At 36.7% G+C, this 14,834-nt stretch overlaps 1 protein-coding gene across 9 annotated transcripts; it reads right to left on the reverse strand.

The window, feature by feature from the left end:
• Positions 1–1,724: 1,724 nt before the first annotated feature.
• On the reverse strand, positions 1,725–7,034 carry LOC18439011 (TatD related DNase). 9 transcript variants are annotated; one of them, XR_016040596.1, is made up of 8 exons: positions 6,643–7,034; positions 6,419–6,492; positions 6,039–6,120; positions 5,367–5,417; positions 4,889–4,975; positions 4,337–4,503; positions 3,797–3,958; positions 1,725–2,030 (listed from the first exon to the last, which is right to left on the reverse strand). XR_016040596.1 is itself a non-coding variant. In XM_011626879.3 (8 exons), exons 1-8 carry the CDS (start codon positions 6,775–6,777, stop codon positions 1,917–1,919), a joined length of 873 nt encoding a protein of 290 aa, XP_011625181.1. In that variant the 5' UTR covers positions 6,778–7,034; the 3' UTR covers positions 1,725–1,916. The 9 variants fall into 9 exon arrangements, 6 of the variants coding, with proteins under 6 accessions (XP_011625181.1, XP_088702699.1, XP_088702703.1 ...); XR_016040594.1 differs by having other exon boundaries at positions 4,889–4,989; XM_011626879.3 differs by having other exon boundaries at positions 4,337–4,490; positions 4,889–4,989.
• Between the last annotated feature and the right edge of the window lie 7,800 nt (positions 7,035–14,834).

Below are 14,834 nucleotides of genomic sequence, written 5' to 3' on the forward strand. Positions count from 1 at the left end.
TCTTATTCTTGCTTGATCCCCAAAACTTCTAAAACGAACCAGGCTTTTTTTCTCCAGCTGGTTTTGGACGGGAAATTTTTTCTTCCCCAGTTTTTGGCTGGAAGATCGAATCTCTTGCCATTTTTGACCGGATAATGGGAATATGAGCCCATCTTGTGGATTCAAATATCCGTAGGTTCTCTCTCCTTTCTCTCTAAAACACATAGAAAACCCAAAGAAAATAGGGAGAAATTTAGTAAGATGTTTAGAGAGAGTGACGAATGGAGAGAAGTGTAAAGAGCTAGAGAGAAACAGGACGAAAGAAATAGAGAGAGAGAGAGAGAAGCGTGGTGGGCACAGGACGACAGGCTGGCCTCAACCCAAAAGGACACATGTCACCCATCCCGGATTCATAGATGCACACGTGGCGTTCACATGGGACGCTTGCCAGGTCGTGAAGCCAAAAAAAAAGCTTTTAAATTTTTTACCCTTCCGCTATCATAATCAGAAGTAAATCCAGATCCGGCTCTTGCAAATAATTTTGGATTCGTTCAATTCTGAATGTTCAGGATCCGATCAGATCCCGATCTAAATCCTAGTCAAATATATACTATTTGCATCCGGATCTGGATCGGATGATCCGGAAAATTCTCACGCACATTTCCCATGCACAGGGACCATTTTGGGCGGTAGATCAACTTAAAAAAAAATGCGGAAGTCATTAGGAATGAAAGGCATGTTTACCCGCAGGATAATGGATATCTTGGGGTCGTTTTTGAGGGCTTGCTTGATTTATGAAACACGCACCCCCTCTTCTGGGGAAAGAGATGCTCAAAGTTTCATGGTTCCCATAGAATCGGCGGTATTCACTTTACTGTAAAATTTCCTTATTATCAAACATGAAAGTGCTGCCCGCCCGTCCTTTAAAAATCAATAAACCCTTTCTTCCTCTTAAATAAGTGTTCGCAAAATCGAACCTAAACAGTCAACCGGTAAAGGGTCTGGAAGCGGTTTAACCGACCTAATTGATAAACCGGCCGATTCAACCGCCCTAACAAATAGATAAATCCTTAATGGTAAAAAAAATAAAATAAAAATACAAAAAAAAAATCTACTAAAATATGAAAAACATATAAAAAATGATTAAAATAAAACACATTCAAATGAAGTTGAAAATTAATAAAAAATTAGATTTTAACCCATTTTATATTTTATCAACGCCATTTTTAATTTTTTTTAAAAAAGATGAGAAAATATAAAAGTGAATATTAATGACCAAAGCAATTTTTAATCTTTACCACAATGTAAAGAATATTTAAAAATACATTACAAATTAATTTTCTTATTTTTAAAAATTTATATACATTTTTTAATTTTATTTTTTTTAAAATACCGGTTGATTACCCTAATTGCCCAAAACCGGAACCGGCCGTTAGATCGGACGATTTTGCGAACAATGCTCCTAAATGAGCAGTGAAAGAAAAACACGTTTCCAAAATTTGGTCCATCCAAATAGTGCTTAGATTTTTCATTCAGATTACTACGATTTGCAACTTGGATAAATCGGAACATTAACAATAAAGTTGGAATTAATCCAACAATAGAAATCAAATGTGGTATACTAACTTAAAAATCCCTAAAGGAGACCGACACAACGACTCAATTAGTCAATTATCATTTCACGAATGTGTTTGGCATTTGAATGGACAATTTTTGTGGAGAACAATCACTCTGCAACTCAGGGCTTGCATAGAACACGAGGTGCACATATCAACATTGCACAAATTTGATTGTCATATGAAAGAACATCAGTTTTATAGACAAACTAAATTGCAATACTGAAATTACAGTAACTGTGAAAGTAAACATTTGATCCCGAATATGATGGGGTTTTACATTTTCCCATTCACAAAAATGGGAAAATGTGGCAGTTTAACTTATTCACAAACCTTGGAAGCTGGATAAGAGAACACGCGCATTGCATTCTTGTAGCCAATTTCAGCTACTTCTTCTTCAGGCATCTCGATCAGTGATGCCACATAATTAAGGACCTAAAAAAGAAAATTTCAAGTCAGTACTTGCTCATTATTAGTCCCAAGCTATTCCTGATGCCATTTAGATCACCATCAACTAAACATCACAAGATATTGGCTAGGTATTGTTATGTTAAAAACAAAAAACATTCTACTGAATGTAGAATGTGCTAAACAAATCAAATACACAAATACTGAATAAATGTACACTATTTTCCTGTGATCCTAGTTAATAGATTCATGACATAAGTAATAAAAATAAATAAATTAATTGAGTTTAGACATCAAACTTTGAATCATTTAATGTTTATCATGAAATATTGAAAATAGTCTGCAGATTTGCTACACAGAATCCACTCTAGTTTCTTCATTCCATGGTTCCTAAAAGAAGACAGAAATTCATGCCCTGCACTAACACTTTACAAGTCTGCAGTCACAAAACAAGGGACAGAAATGATTTTTTTTAAAAGTTATACTTCTGTTCAGTGGTAGGAATTGAACTTGAGATGTAGCATTGCTAACGTCAACTACTAACTATTCATGCACCAGCCTGATTCCTGGGGATAGAAAGGATTATGAAAACTAAAGAGTCACATTGTAATCAATATAGGATCAGCCAACAGCTAAAGTTGATGCATGAATGCCATCACAATATTGTGTTTTGGAGCTCTTATTCTTGTACATCAGATAGGGGGTTCAAATTCCTCCCATGCCAAAATAAGATGAGCATCAAAGATAGCAATGAATCTAGGGAAACTACATTGTACGCCAACTAAAATTGAACTAATGCATTTGCACCCTGTAAGGAACAATCCACGTATCCAGATCATTGATTAAAAAGCATATTAAATATATCTATTGTGCTAAAGCGGTTATATAATTTGTCAACCAATCCCCAGGGTGACTGCTGATGTGAAGATCCATGCCTGAGACTAATAATTAAGACCGTAAGATTCGTATTAAGTAGGTGTATTTTTGTGTGCACCCTAGCCTTGACCTGAGCACATGGTCTTGGTGGACAATTGGTAGTTTCTGTATCTTAGATTCTCCACTCTCCGTATTTCTCTTAAAGCTTTAATGTCCAACAAAGTGCATTTTTAATATGTGAGTGTAGTTTACCACATCTTTTGGGCATAATAGAATTAGATCAAAATAGAAAACGTTTATGCCTTGAGAAAAGGGTATTGGGAATCTTGGTGCTTCTAACTTTTCCAAGGGGCTTAACCATTATGCACTCTAAGCATGGAGCATGTTTAAAAAAGGTCATGTTTTAGATTACAGGATAATCACTAGAAATATTTCATTAAATATCCTGCATAAGATGCATTGCAGTTCCAGTTAGAAAGAATAATAAATCCGTTCGCAGAATTATGATGTAAATATCATAGATAAAGTGAAACATGGCCACAATATTTGAACAGGCAAATCCAAATCACATATACTTGCTACTATCAGCACAAAATTACATATTCAAAGGTACCTTTGTCTTTTAAATGACTAACAAAATATGTGAAGAACCAAGAATATGATGATCCATGTAATGGAAGGAAATAAGTCAAGTATTTCATGGGAAGCTTATGAAATACCCAGAACGAACACTCATGGAATGCTCACACAACAGGTATCAAGGTCTTCAATATATTGATAGAAACATGAACTGCTACGGTCGTGGCTCTTACATATTGTTCATATTGGTATTAATGAAGAAATGTTTTGAAAGCATTCAATAAATGGCATTCAGAGTACTCTTTATTTTATTGTTATGTGGCATCCAAAGTATTTACAGTGCGTATATTGGCAGGATGATTAAGAGTCTCTTTTGGTAAGGTTGACCCCCCCTCCTGTGGAACAGAAGGATCCCCAGGTACCCACACTAGTGAACTCGTATTCAATGTTGGCAGCCCATCAGGTGCATCTGACTCTAATAAAATCCGTTCTGTGGGTACCTACACAAAGGAAAAAACAGAAAGAGAACTCGGATGTAATATAGCGCCCATGTGTATATTTGTCCAATGAGCCACTTGAAACTATCCACTGGAATCATGACCTTTTAATGAAATGGAGGGCAGCAAAGGAAAAATAGACGTACCAACCAGAACAGGACATTGCCTTTATGGCAAGTCCCTGCTCCCTCTCGATCACCTTCCATCATTTCATCAAATGGTGTCATGAGTCTCATGGGCCATAGTTTTTCATAGTCCATTTTGAATATGGTATACTTTTCCATATAACAATGGGAAACAATTTAAGCACGATACACAAAAGTGGCAACTGAAGGTATGCGAACGTAACATCTAGTTTAGCTAGAAACTGTAAACACTCACTGCTTTTAGCATTTTCTTTGCCTTCTGTTGTTTCATAGACATAAGGTACCCAGAAAAAGAAAAATATGCCCCAAGCTTGGCTAACCCAGCAGCCATCTCAGCCGACCCCAGATAAGAGTGAAGAATAGCACCAGCAGGGAATGGCCCAATAGACCTAGTCATCAAAGCTAACACATTGATTGATTACATAGAACTTGTGAGGGTAACACTAGCCAGATTTGCAAGTTAAATTGTTCATGCAATTGTTTACGTAAGGGGATTAATACCGTAGTTCAATGGGTCATCATACATGGCACTCGAAGGCTACATCAACCATCTGTCCCTACCAACAGATGACTGGAGATTAACCGTAGCAGGGCCCACAGTGACATTTAGCCAGGCACCATTACCTGTGGATGTAGCTTGGAGTACCATGATCCATTGAATTATGATATTCTATCCCTTTATTGAAATGGGGGCAAATAATAAAATATAATTTTCTCACATTTATGAACCCAGACTTGAGTTACATAGTAAACTTAAGAACCCCAAAAATGGCATCAAGAGTCATACTGCATGATTTCTAGCAGATCACCATAAGCACGTATACAGTGGATGGAAACAGGTCTATCTAACTCTTTGGCTAGCTCAAGTTGCTGCCTGAAACATTGGACCTGAATTACACGGATGTAAGCATTGGAACATGCTGAAAATTAAAAAGGAAGTATCCCATAATCCAGTTTACTGAAAGAACCATAGCCCATTGGATCATCACTTTCTATTGAAATGATGAAAGATGATGACCCCCAAGACTTGGTTTCTCCATGGTCCATTGAATTATACTTTTACAAAAGAAAATGTCTCTTTCCATCTTTAACTGATTGGTGAAATATGTATCTAGAAAACTCCTAAAGCAGAAATAATTGATTACGTACAAGACCATGAGCTGGAACTTCTTAGTTAGTTGAAAAGTTCAGCTTTTTTGGTTTAGTATGGATAATGGAATTTAGAGCATGAAATCAGTAATAACTGAGGCAATTAGAAGGGGTACCTGCAATTGAAAATCAATAGTCTTCCCATGCGAACCTTTGTCCAAACCAATCTGAAAAGGATATGCTCTATCAATTTATATTAGACATAACTAACTCAATGAAAGGATCTATACTGCATGAGATCAGCATATCAGGACTCTGCCGAGTCGAATACCCCCCTGTTTTGTGTACAGCTTGGGTATTCTAAAAAAAGTAATTAAAAATGTGGGATTTATCTATGATGTGTATGATTTATGTTTTTGGCAAAGATTCAATGTTTTTCAATTTATTGAGGGCTTTTCAGCCTTGTGCATGTCTCTGCTGAGTCCTCATGACTCGCCGAGTTACTTGGCTCGGCCAAGAGCGAAGTACCTTGGCCGAGTCCATTTTCTGTACGCCGTATAAGAGATTTTGAAGAAGTTAGCACAGAACTAGAACATGAAGGCTTCACACTATCACGGAGTGTGCATCATTAAATACCACAAGCATATCACATACGATTTGAGCATCAGGGATTATACAAAGACAGGTGGAAGCTATCAACTTTAATGGATATCAACCCAAAAACTAGCTTTGTCGTATCAATTAGGAATTCAGAATTGAAATCACATAATTTAACAGGTTCATGGTTAACATATAACGAAAGGGAAAGGAGTAAGCTTAACAAATGCCGAATCCATGGATGCACTTACTTCTCCAACTGCAGCCGAAGGCGTTGATGAAAAGAATTCTTTCATCACTTTAAGCCAATCTGGTGTTCGTTCCGTAACGTACCTGATATTGAATCATCAAGGGACAATACGCACTTTAAACACTTAGACGAAAATTAAAAGATGAAAACAATCGATCTAATTTCAGCAAAGGAGATTTTAAGAAGTTACTAAAATTGCTACTGAAATTTCTTGAAGTATCAAAAATATAATAATTTACATCAAATTCTAATATAAGAGGATCGCCATTATACTTGAATTGCTACACAAATTCAACTTAAGGCATAAAAATTATATACGAGGAATGCCAGCACACTTGAATTTGTAAGCAAAAATATTAAAAAGTAACACAATTTACACACCATGGATGAAGGCCAAAGCATGGAATAACAGAAGGGTATTGCTCTCCCATCTGTTTCACGAGGCCCCAATCTCCCTACATGACAACAATACGCATATAAATATGTTAGGAAATGGATTAAAAAAAACACCCAATGACAAATTGCCTAAGAATCAAACACCCCAAGCGAGGTTTTCTGTTCTATTTGTGAAAATGTAGAGAGAGAGAGAGAGAGAAAGAGAGTGCCTCGCAGACTCCATTGACGGCAAAGCGAAGGACACCAGATTGAGTAGCGGTGTTGATGAGTTGAGGGGCGACGTGAGCGATCCTCGGGTCATGTAGGTGACAGTGGGCATCGAAAAGCCTCACTCCCCTGCTCATTTTTCTTCTTACTTTACCCCCTCTCAGACTTTATCATGGCCGTCTGCCCATTGCACGCTACTCGCACACATGGACATTACATATGACTGCGTGGCTCGAACCCGAACCGAACCCGGACCCGGGCAACCCGGACCTGGACCCGGAGCTGTTATAAGATCCAAATACTATTCGGGTCTAGGTTTTAGACCCCAATCCACCTTTCGGGTCCCAAATTTAGACCTATATCCGTCTGATCCGGGTCTAACTGTCAGGTCTCCGGCCTGGTAGGGGTCCATTGCCACCCTTAATATGTGCAAATTTCCTTTGATAACATTTTTTATCTCATGCCACGTAAAGAAATTTTATGAATCCGAATAAGCTACGTAGGACCTATCTTGCTTGATAGTTAAGAATCATCATTTCATTATTGGAAAAAGTATGTAAAAGAATACCTAGTTTTAGGACATGGAGGTCTCAATTACTTTTACCTTTTAAATTTTAAATTGGGTTGTTGTAAATGTGTCATTGAATAGAATCAAAGTTAGAAGAAATAGCTGACATTTTGTGATACATCCCCAACTATTGAATTTTACATTTAATCATTAGGAGTGATTGTGACCTCTTTATAATAATAATAAATGGTGTCATATTATACAATTTCTTCATTATCACTAATACAATCTATACCCTTACTTTACCAATTCCTTTTCTAGAAAAACAAATCCAATCTCTTAGCAGCAAATCGCGCTAGTACGCAACACATGCGGTCAACCGTTGGCTGGCTCTTATTATGCAAGTGGCCGGACCATAACTCACAAAGTGACTATCACTTTAAGTTCAAGGTAGTCGACATGTAGCCGCACATGGCCACAATATAGCCACGTGCAGCCACATTGCTTTCAGTGCCCTAAGGGCCTATAATTAGTCCCCACTTGGGCTCTTGGAGCATGACTGGTATGGTATGCATTAGCAAACCCGTAGGAGCCTCGACATTCATGTCCTAACAAATTCTTGTAATCTTGTGTGAATTCCTTTCGAACTTCAATCGGTCTAATTCTATTAACCTGCAACCTGATAATCCTTATTCTGAAAGTTGAAGCCCTTAACTTAGCCCATAAACTAATCGTTTCTTACCTCGACTACCGCCAATCCACCAGCACCTTGCTTTCAAATTTGATCTATGGATCTTCACTCTAGTTAAGTTCATTCCTTTTTGTTCTTTCATTTTACTTAAAACAGGGACCCCTTTTGGAAGCTAGATTTGAGTTTTTTAAATGAGTTGCAATTACTGCTGAGGTGGTGTGCCAGGAGTAAATCGACACACTTATAGTAGAGCCCCTATTTACCATTTGAGTCTCGTTTTCAAACGGCTTTCTTTTTGTCTCTTCCAATTTGTGGCCATTGCTATTCATGACCCCTGCCATTGATACTTCCATGGTCACTATTATCTGCTTGCTTTTAGAATTTCTGGTATGTCATGACCAATATCTTCGTACTTCGTACATCGCCATTGTCGACCCAGCACCATGCTCCCAAGTTCCTTGGGAATGGCTGTCCTATAAGAGCCCTTTCTTCCAAACATTGTTTGCTGAGATAGAGGCTGTCTAGATCCTAGACATCTATATACCCCATTAGTAAGATGCTGGTGCTTACATGATTCTGAGACTTACCAGGCTATTTAAACTCTGATGGGTCTAAGATCTTGTTCAAACTTAATATTTGAAAGTTGATAAAAGGTGGGTGCCACCGAATTCTGATTTATGAAGAAATTAGCTCCAAAAAAGGTTTTTTTAACAAACCAAAGGCAGTGCCAGCCTAGGTTTGTGCAAAATCTGAAATAAAGGAAAAAATCAAAAGAAAATAGAAGAATAAAATAAAAAGAAGAAAACAATATTAACCAATAAAGAAAACTACTAAAAAAAATGGGAAGAAAGAAGAAAAGAACCTAAAGGCCATCCCCTCAGGCCTAGTAGCTAGAGTTAGACTCGTAACAGACAATGGAGATATAAGTCTCCCTCCTTGATCTTCGAATTTGCAAATCCAAATATCAGATTTTACTCAAGGGAAGAGGGAGATGCCTAGGAATTTACATCTAGGCTTTTTGATTTGAATAAAAAGGTTTAGGGTTTTAGATTTGGAGTTAGGATTAAGGTTTAAAGGCTAGGGTTTTGTATGTCTGAGTGGTCTAAAATGGTTAGAAAATCACCAAAATAGGTCAATAGCAATCTGGATTACAACTGGATTGAGTGACATGAGGCGGGCTGTTAAGCCTTTCTAGTTACAGCAGCGCACTCCGCATCTCTAACAACAATATGGCTCCCGTTGACATAAAAAATTGCATACTTGCCTATTTTGGAATATATTATGACAAATCTGATTCAGATCATTCTACTTTTTCAATCATTTTGAGTGGTGGTCTCCTAAAATGAGATTTATGACATATTCATGGAATATTCCTAAGTCTTACAATCGTATAGGTATAGATAATGGTTCAGTATCCTATAGTGTACTAGGATAGTGTACTTCAACGATTTTAAAAATTTAAAAACAAATTTAAATTCAAAAGAGGTGTCTATAATTACTTATCTTTGACGTTCTTTCTCCTTCAAAAGATGGAACAAAGAAGCAGACACCTATGACTGATAGAAAAATGAAAGGCCTAGTACCAAATGGTTTGAGGATAGTGGTTCCACCAGATTCATTGACCATGTTGATTGCCATCTTATCTCAGTTACCAAGGTTATTTGCATCCGATGGCTAGGATGTCTTTGCTAGTGGACATGTCGAGATTACTGCATGGGTCCACCATGCCACCGATTTTAGGTTTTAAATTTTAAATGAAATTAAATGAATGAAGTGATTCTGAATTTAGCTTTATCTCAAAATTCTTTTTCCTGTTTTGCCTGAGGCTTCCTAATGACCCAAAGGTTTGAAAGTTGAGGGAATTGTTTTACTAAAAAGTTATAAGGATTTCCTAGAACCTTTACGAAGGTTTATAATTTCTCAGGGAAGGTTTAAAAATGTTAAAGGAAACCAAATGATTTTGAAAGGTTTTTTTAGGTTTTTCTCTTCTCTATTGTACTCTTGATTCTTTAGATCAGATAATTATCTCAAACCTCATATTTAAACTTTAAATGACAAGACAATGTCATCATTTTTGGGGCCTGATTCAACTCCATTGTTTTCGAAAATATTTTAGAAATATTTGAAAACTAGGGAGAAGTTTTATAAATAAATACTGGTTTTGGGTTACGAATTAAATAAATAAAATTAAAGATTTTGAAATGATAAACACATAATTTTGAAAACATCCAAATAAGAGTTACCCTGGCATTTGGAGTTTTAAAGTCAAAAAGTGAGAAATTAGGAAAGGGACAATTAATAAATAAAAAATCAAAGAATGTTATATTAAGAAATGAGAAATTAACAACTTCAAAATTAAGAAATTAAATTACGGCATGTACTTTAACGTCATACTAAGGATAGAATCACACAGTTTAACATCATGCTGAGAAGCATTCACATAGTTTAACGTCATGCCAAGAATGTAATCACACAAATTAACGTCATATCGAGGATAGAACCATGCAATTCAATATAATGCCGAGGACATTTTCAATTAGAATTATGTGAGAAAGAAAAAATACAATTTGAAGTGTTGAAAAAGGCATCCAGTTTGGATTCTTGCCACCGTGTGGCGTATATTGAGGATTTTGAAAATTTAAACTCGAGAGAATATTTTAAAAAAATTGATAAAAAACAAAGGTTTTAAAGTTAGCAAGTTAGGCTCATGTGACCATGGAGAACAAATAAATCTCTGAAAAATATTTGAAAATTGAGATTTAATTTTGAAAAAAAAAAAATTGATAAATTTTGAAATTTGAAATTTTTATAAAAATTGTGAAAAAGAACCTCATGAAAGATTTTTTATTTTTTTTTCTTAAAAGACAAGTCTTATAATTTAGGGAAAAGTTTTATTTAGAGTCTAGGCTCTAAACAGTCAAATTAGAGCCTACCTCAAAAATTTTTCAAGAAGAGGTTGTTTTGATTCTCAAATATACTCAAATCGATCATCTCAACATCAAGATGCATGGACTTGAGAAGAAAAATGGATTTCAAGTTTTGAAAATAGTGCATCTTGTAACGTATTTGTGGACTGTCAATTTTTAAGTTATTCAAGTTTTCATAGATCTGCTCGATCTACACTATTTTTGAAGCTTTAAGTTTTATAATTAAGGATGAAAATATATTTTAAGGCTAGTCTAAGATTTGAGATATTGAAACTACATTTCTCGACACTATTTGAAGGTGGGCTATAATTTGATTGTTTGGAGCCTCGACTTCATAAAAACCAAACCGCACCCATTAATTTAACCATTTGTTCACCATTTGGTGGAATTTTCTTTCTTGGGAAAACATTTTGCCTTAGTAATTTGTTTGAAGGCTGTGAATTTTGAGTTAATTGATCCTTATGAGCTAAGTTGGCCCTGGCTAGGACTTTTGAGACTAGGAATCATAATGTTTTCTCTTACCCTTATATCCTGGTCTTCATGGCACAATCCAAATAAATGTTCCTCGAGTTTTCGAACGAATAGTGGTCTTGAAAGATGTGAGACACAACCCCTAGCGTTTGAGATCTACTGGGGATTTCAATATCGTTTATCTATTACCTGGCAATTGAAGTTCGCATGATCAACATCATTCAGATCTACTAGGAAGTACAAAGCCGTGGTTAATTGGGCTAGATTGATTTGGCAACAGGCTGACTACAAAGAGAGACATTTTAAAAGAGAAGACTTTCAGAGAGAGAGAGAGAGAGAGAGACTATTACCCTGGGACCCTTTTGGATTTCATCCCGATGGTATTTTTTCTTCATTTTTTCTTTAAATTTTTAATGAGCTCCTCTTATAATGGGAATGGTACTGGATATTTGATATTTGGAACTTAGTGGTTTCTTTTGTGACCCTTGATGATTTACACTTTCCCCCTACTTGGAGGTCGGTGGTATGGCACATCACTCTAAGATCAGGCAAAGACTCCCTCACTTTCCTCGCAAATTTGTGATCAACTTCTTGTTCTCCCGATGATACCCGAGCCCCTAGTTTTCGTATCTTTTGGGTCATCTTTTCACTTCGGTTGGTATTTGACATTTCTTTGATGGTAGTTGATGAACTTTTATTAGACCCACTTTGGATTCTTCATACTCGAGATTGCTGTCTATTTCTTGATCCTTTGGTCCCTGACATGGGTTGCATAGCTCATTAAGATTTTACCTTTTAACACGGTTTTGTCAACCTACCCCAAAAGGTTTATCTTTTTAAATGTGTTTTAAATAAGCTTGGGTCATTAAAAAAAATTTAAATTCTACTTTTTAAAATTTGAATTATCTCAATGTAGGGGGTTGATAGGACTGGGTGTACATGGTGTCCTTCAAGAATCATTGCACTAACTTGTTAATTTTTGGAGAATCGATATATCTTTTTCATTGACCCAAAGGAGATAATTATATATTACAATTACATGTCAAATATAATCCCTTGATTATGGGAATTTTACAGCATATATGCTATTCCAAGCCTGAATTCTAGGGATTTACAATTTGAAATAATGAAACTGTCTAACACTCCCCCTCAAGTTGGACAATGAATATCGAGAACACCCAACTTACTATTTAAAGAATTTAATTGGTCGCGGCCAAGAGCTTTAGTGAATACATCAGCAAGCTGCCGTATTGTTGGAATGTAGGAGGTCCGAAGAACTCCATTTTGGATCTTTTCTCGAATGTAGTGACAATTAAGCTCGATGTATTTTGTCCGTTCATGAAACACATGATTGGCAACAATGTATAATACAGCTTGATTGTCACAATAGAGAACGACAGGTGGTGAGTGAGGAACTCCTAAGTCATGCAGTAGGAAGCGTAACCAGGTGATCTCATAGCTGGTAGTAGCCAAAGCTCGGTATTCGGTCTCAACGGAAGATCAACTAATAGTATGTTGCTCCTTGGTTTTTCAAGATATAAGAGAATCATCAAGAAGAGCACAATATCCAGTAGTAGAGAGGTGAGTATAAAAAAACTCGAAGCTGAAGAGGGTTGTCTGAGGGAAAAAATAAATCTTGTCCTGGTGCAAGTTTTAAGTATCGAACAAGGTGTAGGGCTGCTTCATAAAGTGGTCGCTATGGTGGACTCATATATTGACTAAGGATATGAACAACATAAACGACATCTAGTTTAGTGAGTCAGATAAATGAGACGACCCACAAGGCGACAATACATGGTGCGATAAAAAAGGAGTTCTTCATGATCATGACGCAGCTTAAGATTTTGCTCCATGGGGAGGTGAACAGGTCGGGCACCAAGGAGACCCATTTCTTCAATTATCTCAAGAGTATATTTGTATTGTAAGATACATAAACCTTTTTTAGACCATGTCACTTCAAGACCAAGGAAATATTTGAGAGGGCCAAGATCTTTCAGGTGGAAGCGATGATGTAAGAAGGATTTGAGATACTGTATGACTTGTGAATTGGTGCCTGTAACAATGATATTATCGACATAAACCAAAATTATAAAAAAACCATCATGGCGATTGCTAGTAAACAAGAAATAATCCGCTTTAGGTTGGGTAAAACCAGCATCAATAAGGGCCGAGGAGAACTTTGCAAACCACAGACGGGATACTTGCTTGAGTCAATATATGGCTTTGTGTAACTGGCAAACCCTTGTCTCCACCTATCGAGAAAATCCCGAAGGAAGATTCATGTATTCATCTTTTTCCAAGTCACCGTGAAGAAATGCATTCTGCACATCTAATTGGTGCAAAGTTCAGTTACGAACTGAAGCAATGGCTAATAAACAACGAACAGTGACCAACTTTGCAACTTGTGCAAAGGTCTCATAGTAGTCCAATTCTTCACGTTGGCCCTTGCCAACAAGGCAGGTCTTGTAGCGTTCAACGATACCATCAGATTGGGACTTGACTTCATATATCCACTTGCATCCAATGAGACTTTTTCTAGGCGGTAAAGTCGTAAGGGTCTAAGTATGATTCTTCCCAAGTGTCTGAAGCTCACATTGCATTGCCTCTTGCCATTTGGGGTTTTGCACATCTTGAGAATAGGAGATAGGTTCTTGAATAAAAGAAACGGCTAAAACAAAACTTTGATGAGAGGGAGACAAGTTTTGTTAAGAAATGAAATGGGACAGGGGATAATGTGTACTTTTGGTGGAACCAATGTTAGAAGAAGATGTGGAAGCAGCTTCAAGCGTTACGTGAGAGCGGTGAAAGTCTTTCAAATAGGAAGGTGGTTGAGAAGCTCGTTGAGAACGTCAAATGGGTGGTATAGAGATTGGTGTTGAGACAGAAGTGGATGGGGTGTCATGGGATTGGTCTTGATGAGGAGAAATAGGAGAATTGAGTAGGGAAGTGATGAGATCAATTGTGTTTGGGGCATCATGTGAATCAAGGGGTGGGGAGTCATTAAGTATAAGTAAGGGTAAAATGACAGAGGAATCAATGGAAGGGAGATTTTGATAAGGGAAAATGTCTTCCTGAAATACTATATCACGAGGAGTGAAAATAGAATTGGTGGAAAGACGGTAGCCTTTTTGAGCATGGGGATAACAAAAGAAAATACATTTGCGAGAGCGAGGCTTGAACATATCCTGATTCGAAACAATGGTAGAAGCGTAACAAAGGCAACCAAAAACTTGTAAATGGAAGTAAGATGACTGTTTGTTAAATAATAATTCAAACGAATATTTATTCTATAATAAAGGTGTTGGTAATCGGTTTATTAAATCTGTGGCAGTAAGAATGCAATCTCCCTAAAAGGTAAGAGGATAATTACTTTGAAAACGCAAAGCACGTGGCATTTCATGTATGTGGCGATGTTTGTGTTCAGCAACACCGTTTTGTTGTGGTGTCTAAACGCAACTATGTTGATAGGTGACCCCATGTTTTTTTCAAAAATGTTGAATAGTACAAGAAAAGAACTCGGATCCATTATTTGTCCTTATGTGTTTAATAGTGCATTGAAAATGAATATTTACAAATGCAAAAAAATATTTTAATAAG

This window comes from Amborella trichopoda, chromosome 9, assembly GCF_054954075.1.
Source record: "Amborella trichopoda isolate Santa Cruz 75 chromosome 9, AtrichopodaSantaCruz75HAP2 v2.0, whole genome shotgun sequence".
In the NCBI taxonomy this organism is placed as follows: Eukaryota; Viridiplantae; Streptophyta; class Magnoliopsida; order Amborellales; family Amborellaceae; genus Amborella; species Amborella trichopoda.

What these genes read in the sequence shown, in the direction of transcription:
- LOC18439011 (XM_011626879.3), bottom strand. Translation starts at nt 6,777, where the DNA reads ATGAGCAGGGGAGTGAGGCTTTTCGATGCCCACTGTCACCTACATGAC. An exon ending in CAAAGAAAATGCTAAAAGCA is followed by an intron (nt 3,959 to 4,336) that starts GTGAGTGTTTAC and finishes TCCTTTGTGTAG; the next exon opens with GTACCCACAGAACGGATTTT. An exon ending in ATCCTGCCAATATACGCACT is followed by an intron (nt 2,031 to 3,796) that starts GTAAATACTTTG and finishes TTTCTTTTTTAG; the next exon opens with GTCCTTAATTATGTGGCATC.